The sequence below is a fragment of the Elaeis guineensis genome, chromosome 4 (genome assembly GCF_000442705.2).
Source record: "Elaeis guineensis isolate ETL-2024a chromosome 4, EG11, whole genome shotgun sequence".
NCBI classification, from domain to species: domain Eukaryota; kingdom Viridiplantae; phylum Streptophyta; class Magnoliopsida; order Arecales; family Arecaceae; genus Elaeis; species Elaeis guineensis.
The window spans coordinates 42,650,664-42,670,428 of NC_025996.2; the positions used below are offsets into that span (position 1 = coordinate 42,650,664).

The 19,765-nt window shown below is 37.2% G+C and overlaps 1 protein-coding gene across 1 annotated transcript in view; it reads left to right on the forward strand.

Moving 5' to 3' along the window:
• LOC105035089 (BEACH domain-containing protein C2) overlaps window positions 1–19,765 on the forward strand; it is a 158,950-nt gene that overhangs the window by 41,791 nt on the left and 97,394 nt on the right. The window contains exons 13-24 of the mRNA XM_073256460.1: window positions 8,590–8,784; window positions 11,337–11,882; window positions 11,962–12,105; window positions 12,222–12,713; window positions 13,826–13,968; window positions 16,295–16,375; window positions 16,495–16,567; window positions 16,656–16,712; window positions 16,805–16,873; window positions 16,959–17,045; window positions 17,132–17,248; window positions 19,570–19,719. Coding sequence (XP_073112561.1) covers window positions 8,590–8,784; window positions 11,337–11,882; window positions 11,962–12,105; window positions 12,222–12,713; window positions 13,826–13,968; window positions 16,295–16,375; window positions 16,495–16,567; window positions 16,656–16,712; window positions 16,805–16,873; window positions 16,959–17,045; window positions 17,132–17,248; window positions 19,570–19,719 — 2,154 coding nt within the window. The remainder of the gene's footprint in view (window positions 1–8,589; window positions 8,785–11,336; window positions 11,883–11,961; window positions 12,106–12,221; window positions 12,714–13,825; window positions 13,969–16,294; window positions 16,376–16,494; window positions 16,568–16,655; window positions 16,713–16,804; window positions 16,874–16,958; window positions 17,046–17,131; window positions 17,249–19,569; window positions 19,720–19,765) is intronic.

The window sequence follows — 19,765 nt, forward strand, 5'->3', positions numbered from 1 at the left end:
GAATAACACTCAAAAGCTTGGCTATCCTGCTCAGTATGTCAGCCACTCGATTCTGAGCATTAGACTTGTGCTTCAGAATAAAATGAAATTTTTTCAAGTAATTCACCTACTTGACATGCTTGCAGCTCAGCTTCTCTTGACCATTGATGTACTTTAGAGCCTCATGGTCAGTATAAAGGATGAACTCTCTCTGGATTAGGTAGTGTCACCATTGTTGAAGCGTGCTAACCACAGCATAAAACTAGACGCTATAGGTAGAGTAGTTCAATTTGGATCCTGATAATTTTTCGTTGTAGAAACAAACGGATCCCCCTTCCTGACTAAGAACTCCATCGACATCAGTAGAAAAGGCATTGCACTCCACTTCGAAGATCTTATAGAAATCCGAAAGAGCAAGCACATCAGTAGAAGCAATCTTTCCCTTGATTTCTTCAAAGGCAGTTTGTGCTTCAGGAGTCCACTGGAAATGCCTCCCTTTCATATAATCTGTAATCGGAGACGTAATGGAACTGAATCCCTGGATGAATCTACAATAAAAAGATGCCAAGCCATAGAAGCTTCATACTTTGGTGATGTTGCGTGGGACCGGTCAATTCTGGATGGTCTGCACCATGGATGGATCTGCTCACAGCCCCTCAGAAGAGACGATATAGCTAAGGAAGGTTAGGCTATCCACCATGAAGCTGCACTTCTTGGTGTTAGTATATAATTTCTTCTTTCTTAGTGTACCAAGAACCTCCTTAAGATGTTGCAAGTGAGTTTCCAGAGTAGGGCTATAAACAAGAATATCATCAAAATAAACCACGACAAATTTATCAATGTATGGTTGGAGCATTTGGTTCATTAGCCTCATAAAAATGCTTAGCATGTTGGAAAGTCCGAATGGCATCATCAGCCACTTGTACAAGTCCTTTCTCGTCTTGAAGGCTATTTTTCACTCATGCTCAAGTCGGTTGCGCAATTGATGGTTGCCACTCAGATCAATCTTTGAAAAGAAGTTGGCCCCAGCAAGCTGATCAAGCATATCATCCAATCTTGGGATTGAAAATCGGTCCTTGATGGTGATCCGATTGATTGCCTTGCTATCTATGCACATGTGCCATGAACCATCCTTTAGAACTAGTAGAGCAGGCACCACGCACGGATTCATGCTTGATTTGATGTATCCTTTGTCCAGCAACTCTTGGACCTGTTGCTGCAACTCCTAGTATTCAGCAGGATTCATGCGGTATGCCGGCTTGTTCGGTAGACTCGCTCTCGGAACAAGATCAATATGATGTTGAATATCTTTTTCTGGCAGTAATCCTATAGGCAAATCTTTAGAAAAAAACATCAGTAAATTTTTGAAAGATAGGACGTACCAGGGATGGAATTTCTCGCTCAGCCAATTCGTCCTTCTCCACTGCCGTCAAGATGTAGCCGGCCTCTACTACTTAAGGTAGGAAGTCGATGCTCTTTTGCATCATGTTTCGGACTCCATGAATAATCAGAGGATCTGGTAAAATTTCGTCTCTTGGCAGGCCCAAAGAATCAATAAAAAAGAGTGGAATGATGTTGATGGATGACACAAAGGCTCTAGGTATTGGAAGTTTTTTGGGTAGCTTGTTTTTTTTTGGGTGTGAAGCAGTGTCAAACCAAAATACCCAACAAGCATAAGCATCAGCTCTCCTTGAAAAGGTGATCCAACCGTATCTTCTAGTACGGCTACTTTGTTACAACTTCACTTCAGTCACTAGCCCCACAGTTTCCCTATTCGAGAGAGCTCCTTGGCCTGCGCTCTCAAAGCTTATAAGAGTGCTTTATCAAAAGCTTGATGCTGCTCTCTGGCTTTGATTTAGAAAGATCCTCTTTCATTGGGGCTAGGATGATCTTTTGATTATCCTTCTAGAATGTGTAGGTATTCCAGTGACCATCATATGTGATGCTGTGATCATATTGCCATGGTCTCCCCAAAAGTAGATGACAAGTGTCCATGGCAAAGATGTTGCACCAAACCTTGTTAAAGTATTTTTGTCTGATTGAATATGTCACAAAATAGCGACTATCGACAACCACCTCACTTCTCTTTCAGAACCAGGATAGCTTGTAAGGTCGAGGATGCTTTTTGGTGGTCAAGTTTAGCTTTGTGACAGCCTCCTAGGAGATGTTCTTGCAGCTTCCTCCATCAATAATGACTTTGCAAACCTTCTTAATGGTGCAATAGGTATGAAAGATGTTGATCTACATTCAATCTTCTTCCTCTTTTTTTGGAGCCAGCAGGCTCTTTTGAACAACTATAGCCTTGCCTCTATCCCCAAATAATAGGGAATCATCCTCATCTCCATCATAGGCAGGCTCTTGATCCTCATCAAATGGTTCTTCTTCTTTAGTTAGCAATTGTTTTTCGGACCGACCAATAGGTTTCTTACACTCATTTTGTGTATGCTCGATCTCGCCATAATTGTAGCACCTCAGCGTGGAAGATCCCATCGGAGTTGGCTTCGTGGACCTCGTATTAGTGGCAACTCAAATAGGAGTAGAAGTTGTATTGTGCTGCATGTCCCTTTGATTTTTTGGCATTTGGTTGCTTCACAGGAGAGGATCAGATCTGGGCATAGGCCTGCAATGCAGCTGCTCCTTAGCGACCATAGCACGGTGGTAGGCTTTGGTCGTCCATAGGGTGTAGAGTCTTAAAGCATCCTAAATCTACTATCGTAGACCTCATGACCATCTGCTCTTCGTTCTCTGCTAGATTGTTTTTAGTGATGAGTTGGTAGAATTCCGTATAATCATCCATGGATCTAGATTCTTGTCAAAGGTTTTGCAGGAACTGGTATAAGGACTGCATGTAGTTCAAGGATAAAAATTGCTCCCTCAATGCCTTCATCTTTTTTTAGTCTTGGATTTTTGGCTTGCCCTTGCGCTTTCTGGTTTTCTTCAGTTATTGCCACTAGGTAGACGCCCATCCCGTCAACTTCAAGGCAACAAGCTTCATCTTCTTGTCATCGGGAACCTTGTATTCGAAGATGCGCTCGATCTGATCTAGCCAATTGAGGAACATCTCCGTTTATAGACTATCGGAATATTCAAACAGATCTATTTTAATGGAATCGTACCAAGGGGTTGATTGTTCGAATGGATTGCCATGACCTTCTCGCCGATGTGTGGGAATACCCCCATGGAAGGGGTTCTCCAAATCTGAAATCCCCCCATCAGATTTGCGATCTTCTAGTTCTGCCTCGGATCTGGTATCCTAATTTTCCAACTGCATAAGATGCGCAGTCAGATCCGCCATCTATCTCCTCAAATCTTCACTCTGTCTTTAGGTCTCGTTCCCACCATGTGATTTCATCATGGGTTATTGCCGCTTGATTTGCAGGTTGATTTTTTTTGCGATCATCACCCACCATCTGGACTCAAGGAAGAATTGCCGCTCAAGAATTGATTGGGATTTGATACCAACTGACATAACCTAAGGCCACGTTTCAATGGAGAGAGAAAGAAGATGCACGAAACAAGAGAACAAGGAAGAAGAAGAACACCCTCTTCTGAAGTTTTGATTCGATACTTATGAACATAAATTCAATTGTCAACAACGAAGGCCTGAAGGGCCATATTTATAGAGTAAAAGTCCTAATTCGACAGCAAAAAGGAATTTGAAACAAAATAGGAAAAACAATAAATCTGCAACTAAGACTTCCAATTCGTCTAGGATTCTTTCAGGCTCTCATTGATTTGTCAAATAATAGAATTAGGCTTTGAAATTTGGTGGCGGCGGAGCATCAGGTTCGTAGGGTTCAAAAAGAGGTTTCCGAAATGGGATCATAATAGTGATTCTGACATCGGATGAGAAAGTTAAGTCTGTTCTAGTGCGGCAGTGTCAAAATCGACAGGATCAAACGCAGTTAGCTTGATTTTTGACCCTTTCGGATCCAGTCCCTCGAATCCAAGTATAGATCAGCTAGGACGTCTGCGTCACAATCTCTTCATAAGAGTGACCCAAATCGAATATCTTTGCTTATATTAAAGTTCAAAGCAAGAAAAGTTTTCCTCTAACCTAATCATATTAGTTTAAAATCTTGGAGTACATATGTACCTTTAGTTAGCAACCATTGGCCTACTCTAATATTTTGGGCATGTTTGATATTGCTTTAGAAAAGTGCTTTTGTGACTTTTAAAACAAGAAAACACTTCTCTAAAAAAATAAGTGTTCAATACTATCATCTGAAAAGTGCTTCTATAAGAAAAAAAGTCAAAAAAGCCTTTTAGGAGAAGCTAGAAATCCTAGCTTCTAACTCCACCTTTTTTTTGTTTTTTAAGATGCCCTAGTAGGCCCTTGTTGATGAACCTTAGGCAGAGCATCTAGGTGGCCAGGTCGGCACTTGCAGTTAAATTTTACTTAATATATTCTCCAAATAACTTGTTTTTAAACTGAAATTCTCCAAATAACATAAAGTACCGTAATTTGTCATTACACATATAGCTTTTAAAAAGATAGCTTTTGGATAAGGTGAAGAATAAGGAGGGCATGAAGTGGTACGTGGTGGATGGTGGTGATTTCCTTAACTACTTATGTATAAATAGGTACAAACCTAGTTTCAGTAGTTCTCTTTTCGAGAAATTGTTGGGACAAAATCATAAAATCATGAATGTGTTTTAATAAAATTAGACTGTATTTTTAAATTAAGTGATATATGAACTCACATCCTCATTTTGCACTCGTCATAGTCCTTAAAATCTAAACTTGGAAAAAGTATGGTTTCTTTATCATCATTCTAAGATAAAATAAATTTACCACATTCCTATTAAATAGTGAGCATGGTAAAAGCAACAACCTAAGCACTAGGAGGCCTTTGAGCAACCAAATGCCAGCCCAGATGTCCTAGTAGGTGCCTTGCCTGATAGAGGGGGAGGGAGGGTGGGAATGGGGGATAGAGAGAGAGAGAGAGAGAGATGGGAAGGGGCTTACTTGGATGTCGATTGGCATCGATCAACATTGAAAAGGAGCAAGATGAGCAACCAAGAGATTGAGCGAGCGAGAAGAGTGACAAAGTGACTGACAATGCATGCAGTGGAGTTTTGAAGCTCCAATCATGTTGGAAGGGTGGAGAGAGGGGCAAAGATGGGGGGAAGTGGGGTTGTAACCTTATCAAGCTAATAATATATGTTTGTTTGGCTCGGTTGAAATATATATCCAACCCAACTGTCATAGTCAACCACAAGTGGGCTGCACATGGTCATACAATTTTATGAAGCCCACATGTGTGATGGAATAATGGTAAGGAGGCCATTATATGTGGCTACACAATGATAAAACGAGCAATTTGTGTGGCCACATAATAATACGTAGGCTACATGTGTAGCCTTAAAGTGCTCATCTTATTGCATGTCTATGTGCAGATTGCTAAGTGAGCCACCTTTTTGTCCCACATACAGTCTGACTGCATTTTATAGCTGCATATAGTGTATGCACTATGCAGTGTGGTTACGAGACTGCATATGCATAAGTAGCCAAATATTCAGCCACGTGTACCATATTTTAAAGCACTAGTATCAATTGTCATTTGAAATATCATGTACTTTGCTAGTATCAGTCAGAACTGTGGCACAATACACGTTACAATATATTGTCTCCAATAATGGAAAGTGGCAATATGTTGCAGTTTGTAAATAAACTGGAGTTAACTGCAGTATTGATGTCAGAATCCTAAGTTAATATAAATTAGCATACAACATATTTGAAAATTTACTTTTCAGCATTATTTACTTCTTTTGATCAACTATGCAAATTCACTATAGGGGTGACAAGCAGCTATAGGACTGTCATATAAATGAGATGAGACATGTTGCAATGGATATGTCATAGACAGTGGGGTGAGTTCCTATGAAAAGGATGTGGGTAATAAAAGGATCATAAGTTGCCCAAGGATCATAGAAGTAGAAGAAAGAGGACAAGCTTAGAGGACGAGGATGGAGAAATTATTTTTATCAAGGGCTTGGAGAAAATGTTTAGATCAAGAATATTTGGAAGGTGCATTCTATTTGTTGTAAGCAAGGTTCGTAGAACCGGTACTAGGATCCTTATTGGTTGGTGGCCGGTTCAGCTCGGTATGGGGTGAATGGGATGGTTCGGTCCGGGTTAGCAGGTCGAGTCAAATCATTTTTTCCAATTTTAATCTAGGTATAGGATGGTATGCTTCGGGGTTGCTACGCCTCAGTACGAGTGGTTTGGGGTTGGTTTCAAAAAACAAGGCCAAATTGATCCGGCTCCATGCTGATTCAGTTTGGTACGGGGTGAATCGAGTAGTTCGGCCTGGTTCAATAGACCATGATTGCAAAAACATGATGGGAAAACATCAAATACGTTCATGAACATGTTGCTGAAATCACGATATAAGCTCAAATCAACTTGGACATGACATGAATGGTGGCATGATTTTCATCAAAAAAGAAAAAAATGAATAACATCACAAGATTGGATGCTCCACTTTGAAATGTCCTGCTATTTTCAACAAAAAGTATTGACACTCGGCGTTTTTTTAGAGTATCATGTAAGGAACTTGGTTTCAAATGTTTGGATGCTTCAAGCAACATGTGCTTATGTTTCTAATAAAATGTCATCAAGGTTATATGGACACTTCAATCCAAATGTCCAATCCAAGTGTCCTTGTATTCTTATTATATATTTATCAAGGTTATATAGACACATTAAGCAAAGTGTCCTTGTATTTTAAATATATAGTCATCTAACTCAATGGACACTTCAAGTGAAGGGTGCTTATTTTTTATTATAAAGCTGTTATGGTTAATTACTAATTAAGCATCTCAATACTTCTTGAGTAATCTGGATAATTCTAACAAATAATTTAAACAATTTGAAAACTCATGGCCATTCTAGTTTCTCTCGAGATAAAATCAGCTCGAAAACACACCTTCCCTGTTTTAGTCTCTTTTATGGATAAGAAACAAAACATATTCTATTAGATACTTGAATATATAAATATTTATAAATATATAGCCATGTCTCCATGCCTAGGATTTTTAGAGGCTGCCATGTTTGACTTGTGGACACTTGGTACCCACACTAAGTGTCTAGGTAATATTGGTTGAAGGTCAGCTTTTGGGTCGTATTTAAGTGAAACCATGGTTTCAAATGCCGGTGAGATATCTTGTGAGACATTGGGATGGGATACCATCCCAATTGTCGGGATAGCATCATCCCGCTGTTGTGCCAGCACCTTGCTTGACACGTCTTGGGACATCCTCTGTCCCAATTGTCGGATGGGGTGGACCGCGGCGCATCTGGTTCCACGAGCAAACAGGGATAGCCTCCTTCTACAGCATTTAAAGCCTTGATTTAAGGAATTTTGGATCTGAGAATTGCCTATCTGATTTGAGTTGGACCATAACTAATAGTTACCAAGATTATCCAAGATGTGTCAATGATGTACCATGATGTTGAATACCATCTTTAAATAAATCGATAACTATGGGCAGTATTAGCTGCATGTCAAGCTGTACCATATATGTATAAGATATGGCTTTGGCTTCTCTAGGGAAACAAATGTGCTGCATGGATGCACAATTAGAACAAAAAGATTTACCAGGTCTTCCAAAATGTGAAACTGTCAAATAATAGTTTTGACATATAAAAGATGGAACAGATATTTAATCCTTCATGAGTAAACCCAACTAAATCATGCGATCATCCGTTGTGGAAATTTCAAAAGAATCTAATTATCAATGTGGAATATTAGAGAGCATGCTTTTATACATCTAAGTGAGGTAAGTGAAAAGGATCCAAAGACTTAGTTTTGCTAAACAAGTTAAGAATAGTGCTTTGCTACCATGCAACATATGTAATGCTATACATTAGATAAAATTATGTAATTCAAAATTGTGAGTTTGAGGCAAAAATGGAAAAGCAATATGTAGATAGTTTGTTTGAAATAGCCCTCCAACACTATGATTAGTCCCAATTCGCATGCTTTTGTGGGAACCTTGCATATATCAAGAAATGCATAAAGATTAATAGAATCAAGGTTTGCTATCTCGATGCCGAACCTTGTACTGGCTCCATCCTATTATAGTGTCGATATGCAGTATGATATGAGATGATGAGATGTAACAATTGTCGGTAGATATGAGATAACTATCAATTTGGTACCTGTATGGTATAGTATTGCCCGATATGGTATGGTACCAATCGGTAAGCAAACCTTGAATAGAATATTTGAACTTTCGACTTTCCTGCCTTGTACCAGGCATTATACCCCCATTGTGTGCTGTGTTGACCCATATTGATCTATATCATCACAGGTGTTTCATCCATCCCCATGAACCATGAATAGATATGGGGAATGTACCATTCAGTGTACCAAATCACTATGTGACCAAGACAACTGTGTCACAAGATTCCAGACCTTGAGTAATAGTGTATCCAAAAATCCCATTAAACTAATGCTTTCATTTCCTTAATATGTGGCACTATTGTTGTTTATAATTTTTTTTTTATTAAATGCTTTAAATTTTCTTGATTTATTATAATAAAATTTTGTTGCGGTACAAAAAAGAAAAAAGTTTATGCTATTTATCAATCTCATGATGCAGGTGTGGCATGCTATTGGCAGGGACAGAGAACCTCTTAGGAAACAGTATGTTGAGGCAATATTACCACCATTTGTAGCCATTCTAAGACGTTGGCGACCCCTTTTGGCTGGAATTCATGATCTTACTTCCTCGGACAGTCAAAATCCTCTTATTGTTGATGATCGTGCTTTGGCAGCAGATGCACTGCCTGTTGAGGTGAATAATTACTGCTTTGCTTTAATTATTTCTTTTACATAGATTTAACTTCAAATTGTTTCATAACTTGGTATTTTGCTGCCTAGGAACAACAAACTTTGCCCTCAAATTTTGTTAATGTATCTCCATGTTTTACTTTTGAAATTAATTTCTGGCAAAATGTTACCATTTTCTTGTTTCAACAATTTTACTGGATGTATTTGTATGAAATATAATTTAAATTCTCATTTCTGTACTTAGGTAATGATATATTTATATAAAAGTTAAGCTAATCGAGCATGATTTATTTGGATTGTTGTCCAACAACTGATTGGCCTTTAAACTTTGTTTTTATTGCTTGAACAGAATTCATGCCTAAGCTGTGGTTTCAATTGATTTCAGGAGCTGGTTATCTTAATAGAGTAATTTCAGTAATGTTTTATTAGTCATTAAAACTTTAATATTTTTAAACAAGTGATTTAACGTACTTGTAAGGACTCTCTAGTCTAGATCTTGGTCTTGTCATCAAGGTGTGATCTACATCTTTTCTTTGCACAAAACTTCTCTTTTCTACAAGTCTATGTTAAATTAAAAGTATGCAAGAGTTTCTTTAAAACCATGATATTGGTTTTTCTAAAAAATATCATACCTGTTATTCATGAAATTTAAGTGTTTCGTGACAACATTTTTACCTAAAGTTTATTTTATTCACAGCACCATACTGCTTGTAATTAATATCTTTGTATTTTCTTCCATTGATCTTTGACTTGTGTGAGGACTTTTGATGTCGCTATTCATAATTGCTGTTCTAATATTCTTTTCTCACCCCCTCTAACCAAGTGTTTGCTGTTAATTTATTATGGTGCTCGTGTACCTGGATCCCACGTTCCAGGCATTATTGTGTAGGCTGAATATATAGCTTGATGTAACACTCGCCCTTAATCATAACCAGTTGCCAGCTGCTAATCAATTAGCTAATTGTGTTCATAAATGACATTTACTTAAACTGGCTAACATTTTGAGAATGGCACTAAGAGATTTGTAATTTTATTTCATATTATTGACTAATTTTTGTGATAGTCCCATTGCATCATATATCTATTTACATTATGGACCAATTTAGGGGGTACCAACATCTGCCACTTGAATTAGACAATTTTAGAAATTTATGATATGGCTGCGAGATGGGTTTCAGTGCACTATTTTCTAATATTCTTCAACTTGTTGTATAAGCATTCCTAGTCCTAGAAACTTTAATTTGACCTAAAATTGTGTAGTGACTATGTATTTTCATCGAAGCATGATCTATATGTTACGATGGATTACATAATTTATAGGTTCAATTTCTGAATTAAATAGTTCTGGCGTCTATTATTTCCAGTCCTAAACCCTTCAATTTTGGACCTAGAATTATTTCATTGTCTCATTTCAATTTGGCTTACCCACCTCTAAGCGGGGGGAGAAGTTACCAGCTATAGTCACTGCCATGCGCCCCTTTAAAAGACCTCATCTTGAGATCAGATGCCCTTACTCGACTAGTAGCAGGCATTGCCTTTGATGCAATGGCTGATAATAATAAGTAAATATCATTATACAAAGCTTTAATTCTGAAACATGATTTACTGCAATCTGCATATGTAGATGATTCTGAACAATATTAGATTGGTGTTTGCTTAGTATGTGCGTGCCTCCTCTTGACCACTTCATTGATTTGTTATAATGTATGCTTAGTGTATGTACATAACATCCATGTAATGCATGGACCACACCTATTATTCATGGATGGGATCATAATGATGACCTGTTAATTGTCATCTACTATATTCAGTACACAAAATTTACAATATGGATGTCTGTAACCTGCATTTATGATTTGCAAATAGATCTGATGCTTAGCAGTTTATATATGCCAGCTTTTTATACTTGCATCTTACTTTATTGTCTCGTGTTGTCTAATATATTTGTTCTTTTGGTACCAATATATTTGTTCATTTGGTACCTTTATGTTTCAAAATCTTGTGCACAAGTATCAGCAGAGTATCTGAACTTAAAATGTTGATTGCACATGTACTAAACATGGTGTCAGTTTATCTACCAGTATTAACATGCCTAAATTCATAACAATATCATTTCTAATTTTATACCTTATATTCATATAAAATGTACCTGAAACTTTATTGATCCTATGTGGTTCTAGCAGTAGTACTTACATCTGTATTCCGTGCATGGTCTTGTGATTTGTTTACTGGGCTGGTATACTCTTAAATGGTGATTTGGATTTTTCTGATGCCATTTGTGTAATGAAGTAAGTTTCGAGATTCAAGTTGTTCTCATTGCAATTTTGTGAAATATTGATACTTCTCCATATTTTTTTCCCTTTCTGATTATTTCTCCTGTTTTGGTAATGCATAATTGATTACCAGACTGGGGCCCTTGATTGGAAAATTTGGTAAAAGTTGGTTTACAAAGCCAATGCCATATTCTGTGATCAGGCTTGTTTTCTTCTTGTTGTCATTGCTGTAGTTGCTGTTGTTGACATCATCAGGATTGATAATTTCCTAACCCCATTTCAGGCTGCTATTTCAATGATAACCCCTGGCTGGGCTGCTGCTTTTGCATCACCTCCTGCTGCAATGGCACTAGCAATGATTGCTGCAGGTGCTGGTGGTGGAGAAACTGTGACACCTGCAAGAAATACCCCACTTAGGCGGGACACATCATTACTTGAGCGCAGAACAACTAGACTGCATACATTTTCAAGCTTCCAGAAGCCTCTTGATACACCTAATAAATCTCCACCAGCACCAAAAGACAAAGCTGCTGCAAGGGCTGCTGCATTGGCTGCTGCACGTGATCTTGAACGTCATGCCAAGATTGGCTCTGGAAGAGGTCTCAGTGCTGTAGCAATGGCAACATCAGCGCAAAGGAGGAGTGCAAGTGATATTGAACGTGCAAAGAGATGGAACATATCAGAAGCTATGGGTGCTGCCTGGACAGAATGTCTCCAGTCGGTTGATTCAAAATCAATGTCAGGGAGGGATTTTTCTGCATTGACCTATAAATATGTTGCAGTCCTTGTAACAAGCTTTGCTTTAGCAAGAAACATGCAGCGCATGGAGGTATGATTGGCATGCTACTCCTTCCTCATGTGATGTTTCTAAATAGCAGTGTAGCATATTGAGACGTTCAGATTTGCAGATGGATAGGCATGCACAAGTTGATGTATTAGATAGACACCATGCATCCATTGGGACTCGTGCATGGAGGAAACTTCTTCATTGCCTAATAGAGCAGAGTATGCTCTTTGGACCTTTTGGAGACTCTGTATCTAATCCTGAGCATGTATGTCTCATCTTATTTCTTAAATTATTATGTGGTTACTATTTTCTTTTTCTCTTCTGCACCTTTTTTTCTGAAAATATTTAAATTTGGAAGTTTTTGAATGTTTTAATGTGCAGGTTTTTTGGAAATTAGATCTTACAGAAAGTTCATCAAGGATGAGAAGATTTTTGAAGAGGAATTACAGGGGATCTGACCATTTAGGTGCAGCTGCTGATTATGAAGACCGATTGCATATTAAATCTGGTGAAGAATCAGATGTATGTATTGTTGATCCAGATGCTTCATTCACCACCAACCTTTCTTCTACTGCTTCCATCATAATACCAGAGGCAATGTCGGTGGAGGAAAGGAATGAAGACGATGAGCAGATGGAAAATGAGACTACCAAGAACAGTATGGACAGCCAGAGGCTTTCTTCAGCTGCTGACCAATCTTCAAAGGCATCATTAGATCCTAGAATTTCTGGAGCCTCTGGTGATCAAAATTTGGTTCAACCCACACCAGTAGTTGCTCCTGGGTATGTGCCTAGTGAAACAGATGAAAGAATTATTTTTGAACTTCCTTCATTGATGGTGCGGCCATTGAAGGTTGTACATGGAACCTTCCAAGTAAGTGCGGATGTAACATCTTTGTTTATGCTTAGGCTTTATGTTCTGATATTGTGCTGGTCCAAGCTTTTGGGCATCTATCCTGCTCATTTAATACTCATCTAAGTGAAGGCACTGTTGTGCTCCAAATCTAGGCTTTTTGACAAATATTTCTATGCCATTTTGTGTATTCATCTGAATTGAAAGTCCAGTAGTTCGAATGCTAAGGGTTTTCTGAGCTGCCAAGTTATCATGTCACATGGTTTTGCAGCAACCTTATCACTATAACAGTTAGTGCTTCTGGTTTCAGTGGAAAAGATGTCTAGGCAAAGCTAGCAAGCTTTGTCCATCGTTCATGCTATTTCCATGTGGTTTCATTTTAACAAAATTTTGATGGAAATTTTTAGGTATGCAATTTCTGAAATTTTTGTGAAGTTCATTTTTCTAGCCTGTTTAGATTCACAATTTGTGGATCTGTGGAAGCTTTCATAGGTGTGCCAATCAGCTGCAAGAAAAGAGGACCAGAAAGGATTAGGGGAAGGTCTATGGACATGAATCCTAAGATCTTAGGGATACAAAAATATGTTTATCATGCCATCCAGTATTTCAAAAGTCTTGAGATTGTGGAATTGCTTGGCCTCTCATATCCTCTGGACCTATTCCTTCAGCCACTGGGATTTCCTCTTTGTTCACACCTTCTGAAATTTATCTTCATACAACTGAATATCCAACTTCTTAGCTGGTTGTTTTATCATTATCTGCAAAATGGAAATGGACTCATCATGTTCTTTTATCTTTCATGTATGTTTATATTTAGCCAACCCCACCAACTATTTCTTCTCTTCCCAACTGAATACAGTCAAATCGATGATGGTAATGCGAGGGCTTTCAGTTTATTTGGCATAGATAACCACGTTATTCATGCTACAAACTTGTCTAGGAATGTGTTATAATTTTAAAATTCTTCCTCTCTATTTTATATATTGCTTATTACATATCATCACAATGCTCTGCAACAGAATTCCATCTAGTATCTTTCTGTTCTTTCTTTAATTATCAGTTCATTTTGAGGCATCTAATAAAATTTTTCTCATTCATAAAATCTCAATGAAATTTACTTTGTCATTTTCCAGATAACAACAAAGAGAATTAATTTCATAATCATTGAGCTTGCCAATCATACTTCCACAGAGCATGTGGTGACTTCTGGTCATAAAGAGCAAGACAAGGATCGAAGCTGGTTGATCTCATCCCTTCATCAAATGTTTAGTAGAAGGTAAATGTGATTTTACTATTATTTTATTGTCAATTAAATCCTGTCTTCAGATGTCTCCTTGTCATGGGGTTAATCTGTGTTATAGAAACAAGAAAAAAAAAAAAGAAAGAGCACACTTTCTATCTTTCCCTCCTGAAGATGTCGCCCACAATTTGCAGTTTTGCCAAAACTCTGAATCCAAAAGAGAAAGAAAGGTTTCAGTTTTGACTAGAATAGATCCAAGCTTCCACTAAAACTAACTTATAAAGAAATATAATAATTATGTCTTTTTTCTTTTTTAAGTATTCTTTTGTTATTGTTGATGTAAGTAAGAATGTGTTTTGATCAGCTTTGAGAAGACAGGAAACCTGGGATTACTCAATGGAATTTACCATAAGTTCTGCTATTGCAAAATTCAATTCCTGTATATGTTAGGTTGTCACTATTTGGATCATGAAGTAATAGTGCATACAAGGCCATAGAGATCATATTGTACTGTACCAGTCTACCACTGGTACTGCCATGTCTCTCGATACCACATTATACAATATTGGCACATGGAATGATATCTCAGGTATGCTGTGCCGGCACCAGTAGCCATACACATCTCTGTCTTACTTTACTACATTGATATGTACCATAAGGCAAGGTACTGATACCCATGCTTTAAGCCCTAAGTTTTCATCTAAACCACATATAACACTCAAAAGATATTTTTTGTTGTCCCATTGAGATCCTGCAAATGATACATCCAATGGATGCAAAGAATGTCGTATAGTTTGAATTTTGGAATGATGCCTAATTTATTATTTTGACATAGTTTTTCTGTAACTTCTATTTTTAAGGATTTTCATGACTCTTTTTAAGTTTTTCCTGAATCTTTTAACTTCTCCAGCAAAATGCTTGAGACCATTGGAAACCGCTGAACTTAAAACTGATTGCTCTAGTTGAGCTGAAGCCCAAAACTGAACTTCTAAACATTACATGCCCCTATTATTTTTTGGACTCTTTTTATTTTCTTTGAGCATGAATCAGGTTTGTATAATTATTGATATGGACCTCTGTAATTTTATCTAGAGGATAATGTGCAACAGTGTCAACAAAATGCTCAGGGATTGGCATGTCTGTGATGAAATCCTCAATTCTCTGTTTTGAGTCTATTTTTATTCATAATAAGAATGTAGCAATGTGTTTAGTAATATTTTTATGACCTAGGGCTCAACAGAAAAGGCTAGCTAGATGCTTAAGTACCTAACACCTCTCCAATGCACAGCCAATGTACAATTAAATAAAGTCCCTTGTTTAAGCCTGACATATCCTTGCCAAGGAAAGGGTCGAATCACAAACACCATGATTCCTCTCATGGTTAGCCTAAAAGGGACAATGATCTCTCAGCCATATGGTCTATGGGCTAGGTTGGCTCTAATATTGTTCATAACAACTCAGGATCTCACCCAAAAAGGGCCAATCAGAAGTTATTATTTTGGGTCCTTGGCCTTGCTTAAGTACCCAAGGTCTCATTTATGCACACCCATTGTGGGGCTAAACATGTCTGCATGGTTCTCACACACTTCCCATTTAAGCCCCGGCGTCCATGCTAGGGAAAGGATATAGTCATAAACAACATGAAGTAAGCTCCAAAAGGGTCTGTTTTGTAGTGACTCCTAGCCACGTGGGCTGTAGATTGGGTTGATTTTGATACCATTTGTGAGGAGTTTGGATCTACCTAAATGGGGCTCGCCAAAAGTTATTAATTGGAGTCCTTGGCCCTGCTATGGTACTTAAGCTGGGCCTAAACTCCAATCAATAACTTTTTGTCTGGCCATTTTGTATGAGGTCCAACGTCTTCATAGTTATTTCCAGAATGAGTATACTTTCCTAAATCATTCCAATCAAACAATTACTATGCTAATGCCTAGAGTGCAAGTTTGACCATCACATTGTCCTCTTTGGATATGATATATGGAAAATTTGCAACATAAGAACCAAGCTGCTTGTATATGATATGTGTAATGAAATATACTTGCTTTTTCCCTATACATCGTCTTATATATGGCTGGTTATGCATCTTAATGTTGTTATTTGGTGTTTGTTGCTCTGGAGCATTAATATCCTGACTGTGTTTGATTTTTACTAGAGAGCATGCCACACATAATGTAATTTCATCTTTATATGATTGACTGATGTATTCAACCATAAAAACTCTTTCGTATGGGCAACCGTAAATAATTTTTTAATGAGTAATCTTGCTTTTTGATTGATAGAATGCTCTACAGTGCTATTAACTTTTAAATTATTTAATGATAACATGACCTCTCTGTCATTTTGTGACATGTTTCTTTTTCAGATATCTTTTGAGGAGGAGTGCTTTGGAGTTGTTTATGGTTGACCGGTCAAATTTTTTCTTTGACTTTGGGGTAACATATATGTGTTTGAAATTCGTTCTCCTCTCATATTCCATGATTTTGTGATATGGTTGTTTCACCTGGCCATCATATTGCATGACTATATTGAACCTTTTATGCAATTCAATTCAGAGTATTGAAGGGGCAAGAATGCCTACCGTGCTATTGTTCAAGCTCGGCCTCCTCATCTAAATAATATATATCTGGCTACACAGGTCCTTAACTTTCTTTGCAGTTTATAACTTATCATTGTTGTGCTCTAGTTTGTATTAATCAGTATTGCAACTTTTTAATTGGTTGTAGAGACCTGAACAAATTCTCAAAAGAACTCAGCTTATGGAACGTTGGGCAAGATGGGAGGTAAAAGATAGCACTGCATTGCCTTTTGATTCCATAATTGTTACATTATGGGGGTTAAAAGTTAAGAGCAAAGTACAATTGCATCACTGCAGATTAGCAATTTTGACTATTTAATGCAACTGAACACCCTGGCTGGGCGTAGCTACAATGACATCACCCAGGTTGGTTTGCTGAATGGTTTCTTTTAATCTTGTTTTGATTAATTTCATTGTAAGTCAGTTCCTAGTAACCTTTTATTCTTTGCAGTATCCTGTTTTCCCATGGATCTTGGCGGATTATTGTTCAGAGAAATTGGATATTGGGGATCCTGCTTCATACAGAGATCTTTCCAAGGTAGATCTTTATTTTCCAGGTTGTGCTTGTCCTTGCTTTTGATAATTCAATTTGTATGCTTGACCAGACTAATTACAATCATGCAGCCAATTGGTGCATTGAATCCTGACAGACTAAAGAAGTTCCAAGAGAGGTACTCTTGCTTTGATGATCCAGTCATCCCCAGGTTCCATTATGGTTCGCATTATTCCAGTGCGGGAACGGTAATTATTTTCTTTCAAATTTAACCTATGTGACCTTCTTGTCTATCATAAACCTACAAGACCATTCACATATACATTTGTGCATCCATTATCTATATCCCTTTCCTGTTTTTGTTTATGTCTGCATGCCTCCATTTGCTTTTCTTAAGATGGGCTCTTTATTCCTTTTACTTCTTCAACCTATTTTTCTGAAAATGAGTTCTTGATTGCTTGTACTGTAGCATATATATTTTGTCAACGACATTATAGAACTTCTTAGTTCTTGCTTCATGTCATCTGGTAGGTTCTACACTGTTATGAAAATTATTGTACAGTTATGCATGATAATATTACTGTTGTGAACTTGAGATCTAACTCATTGTATGTACCTGCTTTAATCAGTTTGCTAACAAACTGATTCACCATGGAGATTGATGACTTTTGGATTGTTATTAAAAACATTTAAAGCTTTCTTGTGGCATGCTTGATTATTTAATATTATTTGTCCTTTAGGCACTATTGTTTCACCTAAAAGGCATTGATCTTCTCCATTTTGGTGCTTCTTATAAAGTTAGTGTCTCTAATCATGTTGTATAGGTTATCCGGTTTTTGGAAGAGAACCTAGATCTCTTCATTGCCAGTCATAAAATTCTCTTTCCTGCTGTAATCCTCAGTCCTGATGTCATTTTGCCTTTTCTGCTTGAGTGCCCAAAATAGGAGTTATCGGCTTTACTATCAAGAAAATCTGAAGGAGTAAGCACTGTCCTAGAAGAGAAGAGTTCTTCTCCCTCTCAAGCCCTCCCTCTATACAGAAATGCATGCATAAGTTCTTCTCCCTCTATACAGAAATGCATGCATATACACATAATATATGTATTTATGTATGTGTATATGTATATATGTGTCTGTATGTAAATGTGCATGCATGTGCATGATATCTAACCATTCTCTCTCCGCTCTTGTTGATGCTTTTGGGGCTCTTTCCTATTTAGATGCTCGTCAGAATGTGATGTCTTCTAGTAAGGATAATTATTCTGAAGCTGCAAAACTGAACTCTAGATTAAGCTGCTGGGAACTGGAAATGATTAATCCAGTGTATGAAGTATGAAAATGTGCATATCCTAAGGTTAATGAAAGAAGAAAAGGATGATTGTTACAGATTGTGGATATTGGATTGTAAAATGGGGCTTGTGTTGATCAGCCATACTGGTATCCAGTGAAGCTACTTTTGCCATAAATGTAACCTTACCAACAAGTCTTTCTGGTTCTATAGAAATTTTAAGATTCTGCTGAATGGTGAAACACATGGAAGAATAAAATATATTTTTTGCAAAGCATATTAACCACTTTTGTTATAATAAACATATGTCTGGATCATGTTGCCTTGTTGTCTTGATATTTTGATGAGAAAAAAAAGGCATTTATAACTTTCTGAATGTCAATCAATTTAATTTGAAGCAAGAAGTTATTGGAGGTACCTTCCATTTTTTTCGAGAATTTTTCATGAAAATAAAAGAAATTTTAAACTCTTCTGAATCTCCTAAGATATTCTGGATGAAAACCTGAGGGCAAAATTTTGTGCTATGACTGTAAACCTGCTGCTAATGTAAGATATTTTATTATTTGTTGCTTGTATAGTGGTTGCCTTTCTTTCAGTTTCACAATTGTTCTCTCTTACTGTACCTTTTCTCCACTTATTTCTATTTTCTTCCCTTTCTGTTTATTTTTTGGATTGTTTATATGTGTTTGAGGAAAAACTCAAATAAAAGCAAATTGTACATATGATGTCATATTCTAGTTGGGTGTGCATTGCAGGTTGAAGGAAAGTAGGAAACTATCTTGATATTATTGACTTTGAAGCTTTAGAAGCAATTTCATGTTTAGGAAAAAGAAATCTTGCATGGATGTTTTCTAGGAGTATGTCAAGCAGTTGTTTACTTACATCAGCTAGGCATTAAAGCATTTATTTGTTTGCAATGTTGATTAACTCTAGAAAGTTATTAGATTCTCATCTTTTGTTTGTACAGATCCTGTTACTGTTAAATGTTTCCCATTACCACTGTGATTGAAGTTGTTGACAAAAGCCCTCTTTTGCATTTATATGGAATTTCTAAGAAATTCTGTACTTTCGACTTGTATATGACAACCTATTATTTAACACAAGATTTTCCATGCTGGTCAGTACCTACCATACTGGTACTGAACCACTATATGGTACTGTACTGTACCGACAGTCAGTACGCTGAACTTTATGATGCTGAACCTTGGTACTTTAACATAGTTGTGATGGATAATTAGTTAGCTAAATTTGTGTTTCCTTTTGACTTCGTGCTCTGATGCAGGTCTTGTATTATCTAGTTAGAGTGGAGCCTTTTACTACTCTAGCTATTCAACTACAAGGTGGAAAGTTTGACCATGCTGATCGTATGTTTGCTGATATTAGCAGTACTTGGAAAGGTGTTCTTGAGGACATGAGTGATGTAAAAGAGTTGGTATGAATCTGCATATGCAGTTCATAAAAGCAATTTTATTCAATTT